The sequence below is a fragment of the Mastigoproctus giganteus genome, chromosome 3 (assembly GCF_048544385.1).
Source record: "Mastigoproctus giganteus isolate SK-2022 chromosome 3, ASM4854438v1, whole genome shotgun sequence".
Classification (NCBI taxonomy): Eukaryota; Metazoa; Arthropoda; class Arachnida; order Uropygi; family Thelyphonidae; genus Mastigoproctus; species Mastigoproctus giganteus.
The window spans coordinates 123,572,364-123,589,989 of record NC_143577.1 but is presented as its reverse complement, the minus strand read 5'-3'; the positions used below and the strand labels follow the sequence as shown (position 1 = coordinate 123,589,989).

At 37.9% G+C, this 17,626-nt stretch overlaps 1 protein-coding gene across 1 annotated transcript in view; it reads right to left on the bottom strand.

Annotated features, from left to right (window-relative positions):
- Positions 1 to 17,626, bottom strand: part of LOC150088255 (intermembrane lipid transfer protein VPS13A-like) — a 3,009,916-nt gene that overhangs the window by 749,535 nt on the left and 2,242,755 nt on the right. The window contains exons 59-60 of the mRNA XM_090370087.1: positions 15,953 to 16,018; positions 15,736 to 15,861 (exon numbers count right to left, since the gene is read on the bottom strand). Of these exons, the coding sequence (XP_090226213.1) occupies positions 15,736 to 15,861; positions 15,953 to 16,018 (192 nt within the window). The remainder of the gene's footprint in view (positions 1 to 15,735; positions 15,862 to 15,952; positions 16,019 to 17,626) is intronic.

Below are 17,626 nucleotides of genomic sequence, written 5' to 3'. Positions count from 1 at the left end.
ATCCGACATCCGTCCTTCCTCAATTTGAATTTATGCCCTCTGAGGTGTTTATTCTGAGAAAGATGAAGAATCCCATTGGCATTGAGCATGCTCAAACCATTCAAAGCCTTATACACCTCTATCAGATCACCTCGCCGGTGCCTAGTCTCCAGACTCTGTAATTTGCAAAACTTAAGCCTTTCTTCGTAAGAGCAACCCTTTGTTCCATTTACTAATCTTGTTGCCCTTCTCTGTACCCGTTCCAGCAGCTCTACATCCTTCTTGAAATGAGGCCTCCAGACCTGTATATAGTACTCAAGATGTGGCCTAACCATTGCCTTATACAAGGGAATAATCACCTCCTTATCCCTGCTAGAAAAATTCCTGTATATCATTGACAAGACACCATGAGCTACTCTTGCAGCTCGTCTGCACTGCTCAGAGAACTTCATATATGCCTGCACAATTACCCCCAGGTCCTTTTTATTCTCCACCACTGTCAGTGTAGTACCACAGAGTTGATACATTGCTCTGGGGTTACTGTTACCCATATGTAGTACTTTACATTTGTCAATGTTAAACTTCATTTGCCACCTCTCAGCCCATCTGTTCAACCTTTCCAGATCCTGTTGCAGCAGCATAGCGTCAGTAGTGTCCTGAACGACCCTGCCAACCTTTGTATCATCTGCAAACTTAGACATTAAACTTGATATCCCATCATCAATATCATTCATAAACACCGAAAACAACAATGGACCCAACACTGAACCTTGAGGAACTCCACTAATAACATTAGTCCACGTTGAGCAGTGTCCATTGATTACCACTCTCTGTCTTCTGCCACTCAACCATCCCCTTATCCATAGCAGCAATTTGCCTCCAATGCCACACTGCTCCAATTTGTGCAGCAGTCTACCATGTGCAACAGTATCAAAAGCCTTTCTAAGATCCAAATATATAATATCAAAGTTATTCCCTGCATCCAGTTCTTTTGTGACTACATCATAGTATCCAATCAAATTGGTCAGGCAAGACCTGCCCTTAACAAAACCATGCTGCGTCTGAGCTATAACTGAATTCTTGTCTAGATGATCCTGCAGTGCTTCTTTAACCAGTGCCTCCATTAATTTACCTGGAACAGAAGTTAAACTAACAGGTCTATAATTACTTGTATCAGCCTTTGATCCTCCTTCGTGAATTGGGGTTACATTTGCACATCTCCAGTCTATGGGTACCTCCCCTGAGTCCAAAGAAGCTCTCATAATTATGGCTAGGGGTTTGCATACTTCCTTTGCTGCCTCCTTTAATATAACTGGATAGATCCCATCCACCCCAGGTGTCTTTTTTATGTTTATCCTCAACAATCTCTCCTCCACTTTCCTCTCAGTTATTACAAAATCATCCAGCTCACTGCCAATGTTTACTTTACCTACATCATTCTCCTTCCTGAATAACTCCTCATGCGTGAATGTAGATGCAAAATACTCGTTTAGATTGTTAGCCACCTGAGCAGGATCCTCAACTGTTGAACCATCAATATCCAGTGGACCAATCTGATTCATCCCTTTCCTTCTCGAGTTCAAGTATGTAAAGAACTCCTTTCTGTTTTTCTTTGCATCCTTTGCCAAGGATTTTTCGTAGTCTGCCTTTGCCTGCCTAATCTCCTTTGTGACTTGGTTACAGACCAACTTATATCTATCATAGGCTTCCATGTCACCCATTAATTTGTATGTATCCCATGCATTTTTCTTCTCTGCCACATGTCTCATTAGTCCATCTGACAACCATTTAGGCCTTAACCTTGAACAATATTTCTTAGTTGGTATGTAAAGCCTGGTAGCCACCAAGATTAGTTCCTTGAATGCTTCCCATTTTGAGTTTGCTGTTGGTAACATCATCAGTTGGTCCCACTGTATAGAATTTAAATACTGTCTCAGACCATCATAGTCGCCTTTACGAAAACAAAAACCCTTCCCTTTACCTCTGATGGTAGTTACCTCCTTGAGTAAATCCCACTTCAACACACTGTGATCACTGCCACCTAGTGGTTCATTTATCTGCAGGTTCTTAATGCATGAAGAATCACTACTGATAATCAGATCAAGAGTATTGCTCCCTCTTGTTGCCTCACGAACATGCTGATGTAGAAAACAATCATCCAATAAATCCACAAAAGCCTTGCTAGTGTGCGAGTGACTAACCCACAAATTCCAGTCAATATCTGGGAAATTAAAATCCCCCATTATAAGACTCTCTGATTTACTGGCCCACTCTATTTCCCTGTACAATATATTATTATACTCATCAGAGTCATTAGGCCTATAGCACACTCCTACTCTGAATTTTGATTTCCCTATGCTTATGTCACACCAAACTGACTCGACACTGCCCTGTCCATCGATGTCAACTGGCTTCACTTCCTTTGACTTTATGTGTTTCTTAATTAATAGCATAACCCCTCCTCCCCTCCTGTCCTGTCTATCCTTTCTATATACATTGTATTCCCCAAATTCCAGTTCCGCATTACTTATATCTGTGTGACACCACGTCTCTGATATCCCAACAATATCTGCCTTTGATGTTTTGAGCAATACCTCAAATTCATCAATTTTATTTACCAAACTCCTAGCATTGGTGTACACGCAGGTATACATGCACCTGTTTCTATTCTTAGCTACCCTAACACAACCCATGTGTTTACTTGTAACGCAATGACTACCAGCAGTCTCTGAAATATCCTGCATCTTGTTTTTCAGACTTCTGCTCATTTGAATAGAAGCAGTGCAAGAATCACTTCCACCTCTGCCAGTGGCTACTGTTAATCTATTAGTCCTTGTATCCCCCCCAACTAGCAGTTTTCCGACCCAGCTAACACTGCCTCGACAGCATCAGCAAAAATTCTTGCACCCTTTCTATTTAAGTGTATCCCATCCCTGTAGAAGCAATCTCTCCTGTTAACAAGTACAGTCCAGGCTGAAAAAAATTCTACCCCTTGAGCCTTGCACAATCCCTCCAGGGCCGAATTGATCGACAAGGCTCTCATCATATACTCCCTCCTATCGTGTCTGGGCAGAATTGCAGACACTTTCAAGTTCAACCCTAATTCACGGCTTTTTTTCAACAGTGACCTGTACTTGCTAAGTAATTCCGCCGGTCTCCTACTCTTAATATCATTAGTGCCAACGTGTACAACTATATCACCTTTTGTGCCCTTAAAAGATGATATCTGCTCTACAACGTCATCAACCTTTGCCCCTGGCAGACATACCCTGGTCCTATTCCACCTATCCTTTTTACAAAGCATGTTCCCCGTTTCCCTGACAATAGAGTCACCAACAACTACTAGTTCCTGTGGGACCAGCGCATTCTGCCTAGGGGGCTGCCCCTGTGTTGCCTGATGACCAAGTGCAAGCTCTGGCGTTGATGTGGGCAGCTGAGAGCTTGATGGGCCCCTCAATTTATTTCCTTCGAGGGCATCCACCCTGTCCTTCAAGGTCTCATAAAGGCCCATAACAACGCTGAGTTGTCGCCTGATTTCCTTGCACTCCTTACATCGTGCACACACAAAGACATCCCCCTTGGCAGTATCATGTCCCGTACCCGACTGCTCCGCAAACATCAAGCAAACAGTGCATTTTAATAGACTGTGATTTAGAGGGCAACTGCCCCCCTCAGTTCTTCCCTGAACCACAGCACTCCCATTAGCTTGAGCCTTTTGCTTTGCTGCTCTGGTCAGAGTCATGATTCCAATTTAATTCAATAAAATTTAAAATCCTTAAGTTATATCCCTAAGTTATATATCCTTAAGTTATATATTTTAAAATCCTTAAGTTATATCCCAAAACAGTTATGTTATATATATATATATATATATATTTTTTTTTTTTTTTTTTCGGTATCTAGTGTTCCCTTTATACAATTTCCGTATCACGTGTACCACTATAGTTATGTATTAATTATTTGTTACGATTAAGTCGTTATATATATTTATAGAGTTAAAAATACAATTTAATTGACAATAAAGTTTATCAAGATTAATAGATTTACTGATTAATTGACAATATTATATTATGCAGTATACTACACTAAGCTTATGCTATCGTGTAAAAATGGCGGGAATTCACGAACGGTATTTCTACGGACTCGTAAGTATTGATTAGCTTCGAATTCTCGCTATCTCAATTTAGAATAAACTAAGGATCCTGACTAGGTCTATAATCTACTTATAGAAGATAATTTGATATAACAATTGGTTAATAAATCGACTAAATTTGGTTAAAAGACCTCTCGTTCAATTTGTGACTGGGTTTGGGTTTGGGGTTTATTGGCGCATTAGCTACTAAGGCTATAATGCGCCAAGACCAGGTCATTTATAAAAAAATTTTTTTTTTTTTTAAATTTTCAGTGACCTAATTAGTTAGGTCACTATGTCAAAAGGTATAACAAATATATAAAAGCACAATGTAAAAATTTTATATAAGAGTAAAAATATTTATTGTTTTTAAAAAGCTAAAAACAGCAGACACATTGTCATCAATTTGTGACACGTGGATTTGATACCGTTACCGATACTAAGTAATATCTACGAAATCTCTGTCTAAGTTAAACTTTAAACTAAGTATCGTAACTAGGAATATAAAGCTACTCTAGAAAATAAGTTAATATGACAATTTAAACTAATAAAGCAGAAAATAAATCAGGAAAAACTTCTCTGTTTGAAGAGCTTTAAGGAGCAATGTCTGGAATGTCTTAAGGAGCAATTTTTAATTATAATACTTGCCTGGACAATTTCAATGTTAATGATTGCATAAATAAATCTACTGACCTACTTCCAGAGGGCTGCCAAAACTTGAACATTATTTCCAGATTCAGATATGCTAAACCTTTTGGGCTCAAAGTTTGCAATTACAAACACCTAGCAACTGACTTAGACAAATTTAGCCTTGAACCTACTTCTAATGTATGTATTTGCCATCAGGCCAATTTCCAACCATTTATTGATACACATTTTGGCCATATCTTAACAGGCAACCTACAGGTTATACCTAACAAGGAACTAAGAAGCATCATGTCCTAAGAATTCAAATATAGGCCATACTTTAAAATCAACTTAAAATTTTTCAGAAAATGATTATACCATGATTTACTTAACTTCTGTTTTAAGCTCTCTTACCATCATAATATCCCCATTGAAGCCTTCCAGCTATGGATTAATTCAGTACTTTCTATGATGCTACAGCATTTTAAGCCATCACTGTCACAAGTACAACCGTCAATAGGTCTAAAATTTCATTTTTCCACATTAAAACAATAATCAGAGGACCTACATAAACATTTTATAATCACCCCTGTTGATAAAGCCTCTTGCAATTACGCCATTATCTGTAAAGCCTTTTATTTCCAAACATTAAATACAGAACTAAATTCTAGTGCCACCTATAAGTCCATCGCTAACAACAGCAGTATCACCACAAAGAAGTTAATTGCTTTCAGCAAGAAACTAAAAATCAACTTCAATAACTACAACTTTCCTTACATTTATTTCATACCTAAGTTCCATAAAAGCCCTACAGGATTTAGGTTTATTACATCCTGAAAATACAGTTACGCCCATAAACCCAGCAAAACTTTAGAAAAGTTACTTCAACCTATAATGGACATCCTTTCCTATTAGTAGAATAATTGATAACAACATTCCAGTTATTAATGCCCTGAGTACTGACAACATTTATCATGTGCAAACTTTTGATTTCAATAGTCACCAGCATAGACCTAACTAACTTAAAATTGGTCCTGAATGAAATTTATAATAAATACAAACATATTATTGGTTGTAATTCAGTTTTTTGGAACAATCTCATTAATCTCTGTGTCTCCAATAACTACTTGTATCCCCACTAGTTGTATCTTAGCTATTTTTGATGCAAAACTCTATACTTGCAAACTAAAGGTACCCCCCCCCCATGGGTAGAGCCCCACTAGTTATATCTTAGCTAATCTAAATCTATACTGGTCTGAGACCTCTCTACCCTCAGATATTAAACTTTACAGATATATTGATGACTGGTATTCAACTACCCTACATTTATACATGACTTTGCTGATATTTACCCTTCAGAACTTACTCTGGAAAAAACAAATAATAATGATTCTTCAGCCAATTACTTAGACTTAGATATTAATATTAACAGCCCTCATACCACAATGAACATATACAATAAAAGAGATGCTTTTAATTTTAATGTAGTCAGTTTTACCCACTGGCACTCTAACATTTCTAAAAAAGTACATGCTAATATAATACTCTCCCAATGCATCAGAATTGCAATAATATGCAGTAGTAGCGACAGTCTCTTTGCTGATAACATTAAACAACTCCATGATAAATTGCGGTGCAATAATTTCCCTACAACATTCCTTTACCATCATTTCCAAAAAAGTGGTAAATATTATAAAATTAAAAAAACATAAACTACAACTTGGATATAAACAACATATTTACTGTTTGATTACATATTACTTTCAGTCTTGTGTAACAGAGGCTAGGGGGGTATAGTCATATATCCCCTAGCCTCTGTTGTGTCTCATGGTGTAGAAAGCTTGTGCCCATGGATTGGCAATACATGGGGGTATTGTGTTCTGTTATGTCTCTTTTTTTTTTTTTTTTTTTTTACAATAACAATACCAATGACAATAACAATACTGACTTAAACATATGAGGTATTTATCCAGACATCTGTCCAGGGACCAACTATGGTATGGGTTCAGTAACCCCGGACAACCTGAGCACAACTATATTACTCTTCTTCAAATTACTTTTTTGCTTTCTTTAATAACTACATTTTATTTCTCGTGTGCAATTACACTGGCCAAAAGCAATATCAAGATACTATTACTCTGCTATCATTCCTTTTTCCCTCTTATACAAAATTTTGTGTCTTTCATTAATAATCTCCCTCTGCTGGCACAGTGCCTCATTTGTTTATTTACCTACTTACACATAACACGGGGCATTTCTCTTCGACGACTCCACTTCCTCCCTCTAACACGTGGTTGATTCAACTGATATAAACACTCTGGACAGCGATCTATCGGCTTTATCCTTGGTTCTCCAATGTTACTTTGTAAACACCACAGGCTTGTTTATTTGGTTTTATTGGCGCATTAGCTACTAAGGCTATAATGCGCCCACCACAGGCAACTATTTCACAGATTCCATTCCAAACACACAGTAAGTTGAAGTAATTTTTTTAATATATCTATCCTTTTGACTTCAAAACAAAAATTTTTTTTTTTCCTTAACAGTTCTATTGGCAATTTTTTTTTTTTTTTTTTTTTTTTATTATTTTCTTTTTAGTCTCTGTTGGGTCGGCTATGATTTATACATTTCGCATGTATACATCATAACAGAAACAGAGACCCTTGCTTATTGTTATGGCTCCTATGGTTTTGGCTACTGACCCTTTGAAGAAGGAGTTAAAGCTTTAGGACCCACTACTTTAGGTAAGATTGCTATCTTCATTATTATTTCTATTTTCATGTTAATCAATTTATTTCACATTATCTCCTTCACCTTACAGGCCTTCTCAATTTTTCTATGGTAATTACAATTGACAGGTCAACCTTCCTTCCCTATACACTGAATATAAACATTTGTCTATATTTCATTATGGTTGCCAGGTTTCTCTACTGTAACTAGTAATACCTGGATCCATAACAGAGTTTAATATTTTTGATTTAATACTTTTTTTGCTTTCTTTGTAATTAATTATTTTTATCAACATTAGCATTAGCATTAGTAGAGGCATATGATGCAAGAAAGCAAGCTTATTCAGCATCAGCCAAAAAAAAAAAAAAAAACACACCACTCCCATTTCACCCCTCCGCTCGTTTGAAATACCTGTCCAGTTGAGGCTTAAATTTGTTTAGGCTATCAACTTCAACAACAAGGGAAGTCAGTCAGTAAGTCAGTCTTCTTAGCAGTTGTTATTAATAAATCTTTGAAACCTGTTTGATATTATAAATGAAATGAAAACTTTGAATGTATGTATTTCAACATTTTGATTAACTTGTGTACATGTTACCTTGTTTATAAAATTTGCAATCACCATACATTGAGTCTGCTGACGAGGCTACTAGAGACGGTCGTGTTCCAAGCCGCTAAGTGGATTTTTCTTATTTATTAATTTGAAATTATTGTTTTTCTAAAACTTTTGATTTAAATTTAGTAGTATAACATTATTTTGTGATTTTCTGATTAACTTGGTGTATTTATTCTTTACTCGGCCTTGTAATTGCATAAAAGTATCGGTAAAGGTTTCCACGTGTTTCAACTCCGCTACCGTTCGTAAATTTTCCCGCTATTGTGATACGATAGTTGTATGCCGTACTAGATAGCGTTAGTTGAACTTCGTTAGCAGTTAAATTGTACGTTTAAATAAATACATATAACGACTTAGATTACAAACGTAATATAATTAATTATATTTAACATAATTAATAACATAACATAATTAATTAATAAATTAATAGAATCATGACTCAGACCAGAGCAGCAAAGCAAAAGGCTCAAGCTAATGGAAGCGCTGTGGCTCAGAGCAGAACTGAGGGGAGCAGTTGTCCTCTGACTCACAGCCTTATAAAATGCACTGTTTGCTTGATGTTTGCAGAGCAATCGGGTACGGGACATGATACTGCCAAGGGGGATGTCTTTGTGTGTGCGCGATGCAAGGAGTGTATCGATATCAGGCAACAACTCGGCGTTCTTGTGGGCCTATATGAGAGCTTGAAGGACAGGGTGGATGCCCTCGAAGAAACTAAATTGAGGGGCCCATCAAGCTCTCAGCTGCCCACATCAACGCCAGAGCTTGCACTTGGGCATCGCATGACACAGAGACAACCCCCAAGGCAGAATGCGCTGGTCCCGAAGGAACTAGTAGTTGTTGGTGACTCTATTGTCAGGGAAACGGGCAATATGCTTTGTAAAAAAGATAGGTGAAACAGGACCAGGGTATGTCTGCCAGGGGCAAAGGTTGATGACGTTGTAGAGCGAATATCATCTTTTAAGGGCACAAAAGGTGATATAGTTGTACACGTTGGCACTAATAATATTAAGAGTAGGAGACCGGCAGAATTACTTAACAAGTACAGGTCACTGTTGAACAAAAGCCGAGAATTAGGGTTGAATTTGAAAGTGTCTGCAATTCTGCCCAGACACGATAGGAGGGAGTATATGATGAGAGCCTTGTCAATCAATTCGGCCCTGGAAAGATTGTGCAAGGCTCAAGGGGTAGAATTTTTTTCAGCCTGGACTGTACTTGTTAACAGGAGAGATTGCTTCTACAGGGATGGGATACACTTAAATAGAAAGGGTGCAAGAATATTTGCTGATGCTATCGAGGCAGTGTTAGGTGGGTCAGAAAACTGCTAGCTTGGGGGGAGACAAAGACCAATAGATTGACAGTAGCCACTGGCAGAGGTGAAAGAGATTCTTGCACTGCTTCTATTAGAATGAGCAGAAGCCTGAAAAACAAGATGCATGGTATTTCAGAGACTGCTGGGAGCCATTGCGGTACAAGTAAACACATGGGTTGTGTTAGGGTAGCTAAGAATAGAAACAGGTGCAGGTATACTTGCGTGTACACCAATGCTAGGAGTTTAGTAAATAAATTTGATGAATTTGAGGTATTGCTCAAAACATCGAAGACAGATATTGTTGGGATATCAGAGACGTGGTGTCACACAGATATAAGGGATGCAGAACTGCAATTTGGGGAGTACAACGTCTACAGAAAGGACAGACAGGATAGGAAGGGGGGAGGGGTTATGCTATTAGTTAAGAAACACATAAAAACCAAGGAAGTGAAGCCAGTTGACATCGCTGGACAGTGCAGTGTTGAGTCAGTTTGGTGTGACATAAGCATTGGGAGATCAAAATTGAGAGTAGGAGTGTGCTATAGGCCTAATGACTCTGATGAGTATAATAAGGAACTGTACAGGGAAATAGAGTGGACCAGTAAATCAGAGAGTCTTATAATGGGAGATTTTAATTTCCCAGATATTGACTGGAATTTGGGGGCTGGTTATTCACGCACTAGCAGGGCTTTTGTGGATTTATTGGATGATTGTTTTCTACATCAGCATGTTCGGGAGGCAACTAGAGGGAGTAATACTCTTGATTTGATTATCAGCAGTGATTCTTCATACATTAAGAATCTGCAGATAAATGAACCACTAGGTGGCAGTGATCACAGTGTGCTGAAGTGGGATTTACTGAAAGAGGTAACTACCATTAGGGGTAAAGGGAAGGGTTATTGCTTCCGTAAAGGCGACTACGATGGACTGAGACAGTATTTAAATTCTATACAGTGGGACCAACTGATGATGTTACCAACAGCAAATTCAAAATGGGAAGCATTCAAAGAACTTATCTTGGAAGCTACTAGGCTTTACATACCAACTAAGAAATATTGTTCAATGTTTAGGCCAAAATGGATGTCAGATGAACTAATGAGGCATATGGCAGAGAAGAAAAATGCATGGGATACTTACAAATTAACACATGACACAGAAGCCTATGATAGATACAAGTTGATATGCAACCAAGTTACAAAGGAGGTTAGGCAGGCGAAGGCAGATTACGAGAAATCCTTGGCAAGGGATGCAAAGAAAAACAGCAAAGAGTTCTTTACTTATGTAAACTCTAGAAGGAAGGGGATGAATCAGATTGGTCCACTTGATATTGACGGGTCAACTGTTGATGATCCTGATCAGGTAGCTAACAAACTAAATGAATATTTTGCATCGACATTCACACATGAGGAGTTATTCAGCAAGGGGAATGCCAGAGGTGTATTCAACTCTAGCAGTAAGCTACAGAATCTTGAAATAACTGGGAGTAAAGTGGAGGAGAAACTGTTGAAGATAAACACAAGAAAGGCACCCGGGTTGGATGGGATCTATCCAGTTATATTAAAGGAGGCAGCAAAGGAAGTAAGCAAACCCTTAGCCATAGTTATGAGAGCTTCCTTGGACTCAGGGGAGGTACCCATGGACTGGAAATGTGCAAATGTGACCCCAATTCACAAAGGAGGATCAAAGGCTGAAACAAGTAATTATAGACCTGTGAGCTTAACTTCTGTTCCAGGAAAATTAATGGAGGCACTGGTTAAAGAAGCACTGCAGGATCATTTAGACAAGACTTCAGTTATAGCTCAGACACAGCATGGTTTTGTTAAGGGGAAGTCTTGCCTGACCAACTTGACTGGATACTATGATGCAGTCACAAAAGAGCTGGATGCAGGGAATAACTTTGATATTATATACTTGGATCTTAGAAAGGCTTTTGATACTGTTGCACATGGAAGACTGCTACACAAATTGGAGCAGTGTGACATTGGAGGCAAATTGCTGCTATGGATAAAGGGGTGGTTGAGGGGGAGAAGACAGAGAGTGGTAATCAATGGACACTGCTCATCGTGGACTGATGTTATTAGTGGAGTCCCTCAGGGCTCAGTGTTGGGTCCATTGTTGTTTTCTGTATTTATAAATGATATTGATGATGGTATATCAAGCTTAATGTCCAAGTTTGCAGATGATACAAAGGTTGGCAGGGTTGTCAAGGACACTACTGACACTATGCTGCTGCAACAGGATCTGGAAAGGTTGAGCAGATGGGCTGAGAGGTGGCAAATGAAGTTTAACATTGACAAATGTAAAGTACTACACATGGGAAACAGCAACCCCAGAGCAACGTATCAACTCTGTGGTACTACACTGACAGTGGTAGAGAATGAAAGGGACTTGGGGGGTGATTGTGCAGGCAGATATGAAGTTCTCTGAGCAGTGCAGACGGGCTGCAAGAGTAGCTCATGGAGTATTGTCAATGATATACAGGAATTTTTCCAGCAGGGATAAGGAGGTGATTATTCCATTGTATAAGGCAATGGTCAGGCCACACCTAGAGTACTGTATACAGGTCTGGAGGCCTCATTTCAAGAAGGATGTAGAGCTGCTGGAACGAGTACAGAGAAGGGCAACAAGATTAGTGAATGGAACAAAGGGGTGCTCTTACGAAGAAAGGCTTAAGTTTTGCAAATTACAGTGTCTGGAGACTAGGCACCAGCGAGGTGATCTGATAGAGGTGTATAAAGCCTTGAATGGTTTAAGCATGCTCAATGCTGATGGGATTCTTCCTCTAGCTCAGAAAAATCACCTGAGAGGGCATAAATTCAAATTGAGGAAAGACAGATGTAGGATAGACGTGCGGAAATTTGCCTTTAGCCAGCGGGTGGTTGGTTATCAACCTCCACCACAAGGGATGGAACAGACTTCCATCCCTTGTGGTGGAGGTTGATAGCCTAAATAAGTTTAAGGCTCAGTTGGACAGGTATTTTGAACGAACAGAGGGGTGAAGTGGAAGTGGTTTTTTTTTTTTTTTTTTTTTTTTGGCTGATGCTGCATAAGCTTGCTTTCTTGCCTCAAATGCCTCTACTAATGCTAATGCTAATGCTAAAGTCGGTTCCACCAACCAACCACCCGCCAAAGGCAAATTTCCGCACATCTATCCGACATCCGTCCTTCCTCAATTTGAATTTATGCCTTCTGAGGTGATTATTCTGAGCAAGATGAAGAATCCCATTGGCATTGAGCATGCTCAAACCATTCAAAGCCTTATACACCTCTATCAGATCACCTCGCCGGTGCCTAGTCTCCAGACTCTGTAATTTGCAAAACTTAAGCCTTTCTTCGTAAGAGCAACCCTTCGAAGGGCAACTCTTGTTGCCCTTCTCTGTACCCGTTCCAGCAGCTCTACATCCTTCTTGAAATGAGGCCTCCAGACCTGTATACAGTACTCAAGATGTGGCCTAACCATTGCCTTATACAAGGGAATAATCACCTCCTTATCCCTGCTAGAAAAATTCCTGTATATCATTGACAAGACACCATGAGCTACTCTTGCAGCTCGTCTGCACTGCTCAGAGAACTTCATATCTGCCTGCACAATTACCCCCAGGTCCTTTTCATTCTCCACCACTGTCAGTGTAGTACCGCAGAGTTGATACGTTGCTCTGTGGTTACTGTTTCCCATATGTAGTACTTTACATTTGTCAATGTTAAACTTCATTTGCCACTTCTCAGCCCATCTGTTCAACCTTTCCAGATCCTGTTGCAGCAGCATAGCATCAGTAGTATCCTTAACAACCCTGCCAGCCTTTGTATCATCTGCAAACTTGGACATTAAACTTGATATACCATCATCAATATCATTCATAAACACCGAAAACAACAACGGACCCAACACTGAACCCTGAGGAACTCCACTAATAACATTAGTCCACGTTGAGCAGTGTTCATTGATTACCACTCTCTGTCTTCTGCCACTCAACCATCCCCTTATCCATAGCAGCAATTTGCCTCCAATGCCACACTGCTCCAATTTGTGCAGCAGTCTTCCATGTGCAACAGTATCAAAAGCCTTTCTAAGATCCAAATATATAATATCAAAGTTATTCCCTGCATCCAGTTCTTTTGTGACTACATCATAGTATCCAATCAAATTGGTCAGGCAAGACCTGCCCTTAACAAAACCATGCTGCGTCTGAGCTATAACTGAATTCTTGTCTAGATGATCCTGCAGTGCTTCTTTAACCAGTGCCTCCATTAATTTACCTGGAACAGAAGTTAAACTAACAGGTCTATAATTACTTGTCAGCCTTTGATCCTCCTTTGTGAATTGGGGTTACATTTGCACATCTCCAGTCTATGGGTACCTCCCCTGAGTCCAAAGAAGCTCTCATAATTATGGCTAGGGGTTTGCTTACTTCCTTTGCTGCCTCCTTTAATATAACTGGATAGATCCCATCCACCCCAGGTGCCTTTTTTATGTTTATCCTCAACAATCTCTCCTCCGCTTTTCTCTCAGTTATTACAAAATCATCTATCTCACTGCCAATGTTTACTTTACCTACGTCATTCTCCTTCCTGAATAACTTCTCATGCATGAATGTAGATGCAAAATACTCGTTTAGATTGTTAGCCACCTGAGCAGGATCTTCAACTGTTGAACCATCAATATCCAGTGGACCAATCTGATTCATCCCTTTCCTTCTTGAGTTTAAATAGGTAAAGAACTCTTTTCTGTTTTTCTTTGCATCCTTTGCCAATGATTTTTCGTAATCTGCCTTTGCCTGCCTAATCTCCTTTGTGACTTGGTTACAGACCAACTTATATCTATCATAGGCTTCCATGTCACCCATTAATTTGTATGTATTCCATGCATTTTTCGTCTCTGCCACATGTCTCATTAGTTCATCTGACAACCATTTAGGCTCATTGATGAACTCATTAGTTCATCTGACAACCTTGAATAATATTTCTTAGTTGGTATGTAAAGCCTGGTAGCTTCCAATATTAGTTCCTTGAATGCTTCCCATTTTGAGTTTGCTGTTGGTAACATCATCAGTTGGTCCCACTGTATAGAATTTATATATATATATAGGTACTCTAGCAAGGGTTATGGAATTTTACTACATTCAGGATATTTATTTTTATGTACTAGTTTAAACATCCATCTTTTTAATTGGCTAAAGAAGAATATCTGCTCTCCAGCAGAATGAGTGAAGAGAAACAGTGACAGTGGTAAAGGTTGTGGGTAGTTTTCTCAAGAGTTTGAATAAATTCATTTTCTTGTGTTCTAAGTGTTGGTTATGTTAGTAGTGGCGCATTATACTTTCATGGGGCCCAAGGCAAAATGGAATTTGGGGACACCATCTAAATGAAAAACTAATAAAGAACATTTTCAATTTCATTTTATTGTTATAATAAAACAAATAAATTATATGACATAAGAACTAAATATAAAATTTCATCAAAATTGGTAAAACCATTTTTGAAAAAAAAACATGAAAAAATAATAATACCATTTAGTCATATTTACAAATTAATCTTCAAGTTAATTGACCTTGGCAGGTAGAAAGTTCAGTTTCCAATGAAAATCACTTAAAAATATTAGTAAAAACAGCAATGAGTTTTTAAAACAGTGATTTTGGACACCCCTCTGATCAGGGCCCTGGGCAGATGTCTTTTTTGCCTATAGGATAATGTGCCACTTTATGTTAAGTATTTAAAGAAAATCTAGAGATTTAGATTGCCTATCTTGTTGTACTTTTAGCCCTGGGTATATTTCTTTCCTCTGCCAGCTTACTGGCCCTACCATATGGAGGTAAGAGCAGTGCCACTTAGTGACCAGAGCTTGTTAAAGTTAGTTTAGTTAGTATTAACAAAATTGTTTTTTCCTTCTTTTGGTGTCATCACACAATCATTTTATATTTTAATCTCTGAATGTATAATGCAAAGTGAAACAAATACAGTTATCAAATAATGCCAAACAAGTAAAATGCTTTGATCACTAGAAAATTTCTTGGCAGTTGGAGCTTGACTACCTCAGACAGCAAGCTACTATACCATTTAGTCATACTCATCAGAAGTACAGACTTGAGAATCTACATCTACAAATTAAGAGACAAGGAAAACTTAAAACATTTGTTAAGGAAAACTAAGAAATCAAAAAGTGTTTTTCAATAAACTGCAAGGAACCTTTCACACCAATTTAATAACTATTTATTAATGCAAGCAAACTGCCAATAAATTTTGAGGTTTTTTATTTTTCTCATTATAAGCATATAATTTTTCAGAGTAATGAAATTATTGTATGGATAACTATCAAACAAAGTGAAATAAAAATTATTTACTTACACCATGATCCATTCTAAGAACAGTTGTGTTGGGAACATCAAAGGAAAAGTGCTGGGAAACAATTTTGCTATCCCGATACTTCACAAGCATTTTCATCGAATCGGTATCAGGCCAGAAGGGTAAACACTGTGATAAAAAAAATATATAAACATTTTTTCTATAACACAAATGCAGTGTTATAGAAAAACAAAATTTGTGCTTAAGCTGTTTGCCTTACCTGATCAGGAGGAATATCAAACCACAGATCTGTTTGTTCATTTTCTTCCATAAATCGAAGCTGACGCTAGTAGGAGGGAAAGATATATTACTATATGTTTTAAGGATAGTACAATGTTCAAAACTTTACTTATTTCTTGAGCACACTCTCAATGTATGGCATGAAACAATACTTAAAAATATAAATACAAGCCTATAATGAACATCCATCTAAATCAAGGATCTCCAATATATTTAGCTTGCAAGCCACATATGGCTTACATATTTATCTTAAATGCCTACAATCATACTAATGAATGATATTTTTTTATTTCCAGTGGTCACTGTTTTCATTACTTTCAAACTAGCTGAAACGTATCCTTTAACACACTAAAAACTGTCTTTAAAAAAAAATATGTCGAAATACATGCAATAAAGTGTTATGCAAAGATTAAAAACTAAAGCAGTGTGGTTAATTTATATTAATCTGACTTTGTGCGAGGGGAAAAAAAAAGACCATTTACATTATTTTATTTCATCATGGTCAACTGTTGTTTGTTTGCAAGATGCACAGAAATTTTTTTGCTAAATGCTCCCATTCTGAAAAGAATAAGTAAATTCACAAAACCATTTCTGTTTGGGTGGATTTGAATCTTGTTACAACAGCACACTCATGAAAGAAGTTAAGAAATGCTTTAGTTTTAGCTTATTTGTGTGTTCTCTGTGCAGAGACTGTGAATAAATGAGAAAAAAAAAAAAATAATAATAATAATGCCAGCTCAGCACTATGATGGACCTTTATGAGAGCTTGAAGAGCTGGGTAGTGCCATCAAAGGGATTAAATTCTTCTTTTTCTTGGAATTTTTTTTTTTTTTTTTTTGGTTGGTGCAGCATAAGCCTCAGGTTTCCTTGTACCATATGGCTAATAATAATAAATTGGGGGCTCATCAAGCTCTTAGTTTCCCAACTCAATGCCAGAGCTCACAATTCAGCATCAAGCAATATAACAGAAACTGACAGTGCAGAATGCACAGGACCAACAGGGTATAGCCATTGTTGGTGATTCTACTGTCAGGGAAATGTATTGTGCAAAAAAGTATAGATGGAATAGGACAAAGGTATGGCAAAATATGATTAAAGAGGCCTGTGCACTCTGGATTCATTATTAATATCGAATTCGATATTAATAGGTATGGCAAAAGTTGATGACATTGTAGAGTGGATATCTTTTAAGACACAAAATTGTTGTACATATTGGCACTAAACATCAAGAATAGGAGATCTGCTGACTTACTTAACAAATACAGGAAAATGATGAGGAAAAGTTGTGACTTAATTTGAATGTGTCTGCAAAAATGCCCTGGCACAGTAAGAGGATACAGATGATCAGAGCCTTGTCAGTCAATTTAGCTCTGCAGAGACTGTGCAAGACTAATGGGGTAGAATTTTTTCCAGCCTATTCTGTGCTTATTTAGAGGAGAGACTGTTTTTATAGAGATTGGGTACACTTAAATAGAAAGTGTACAAGAATATTTGCTGATGCTATCATGTGAGTGTTACATAGGTTGAAAAATTGCTAGATTAGGGAACTAAAAAGATTAATAGATTAAAAATAGCCACATGCAGAGGTGAAAGTCATTCATCTCTGCCTGTGGCTATTAGAAGAGGTGAAAGTTATTCCTACACTACTTCTACT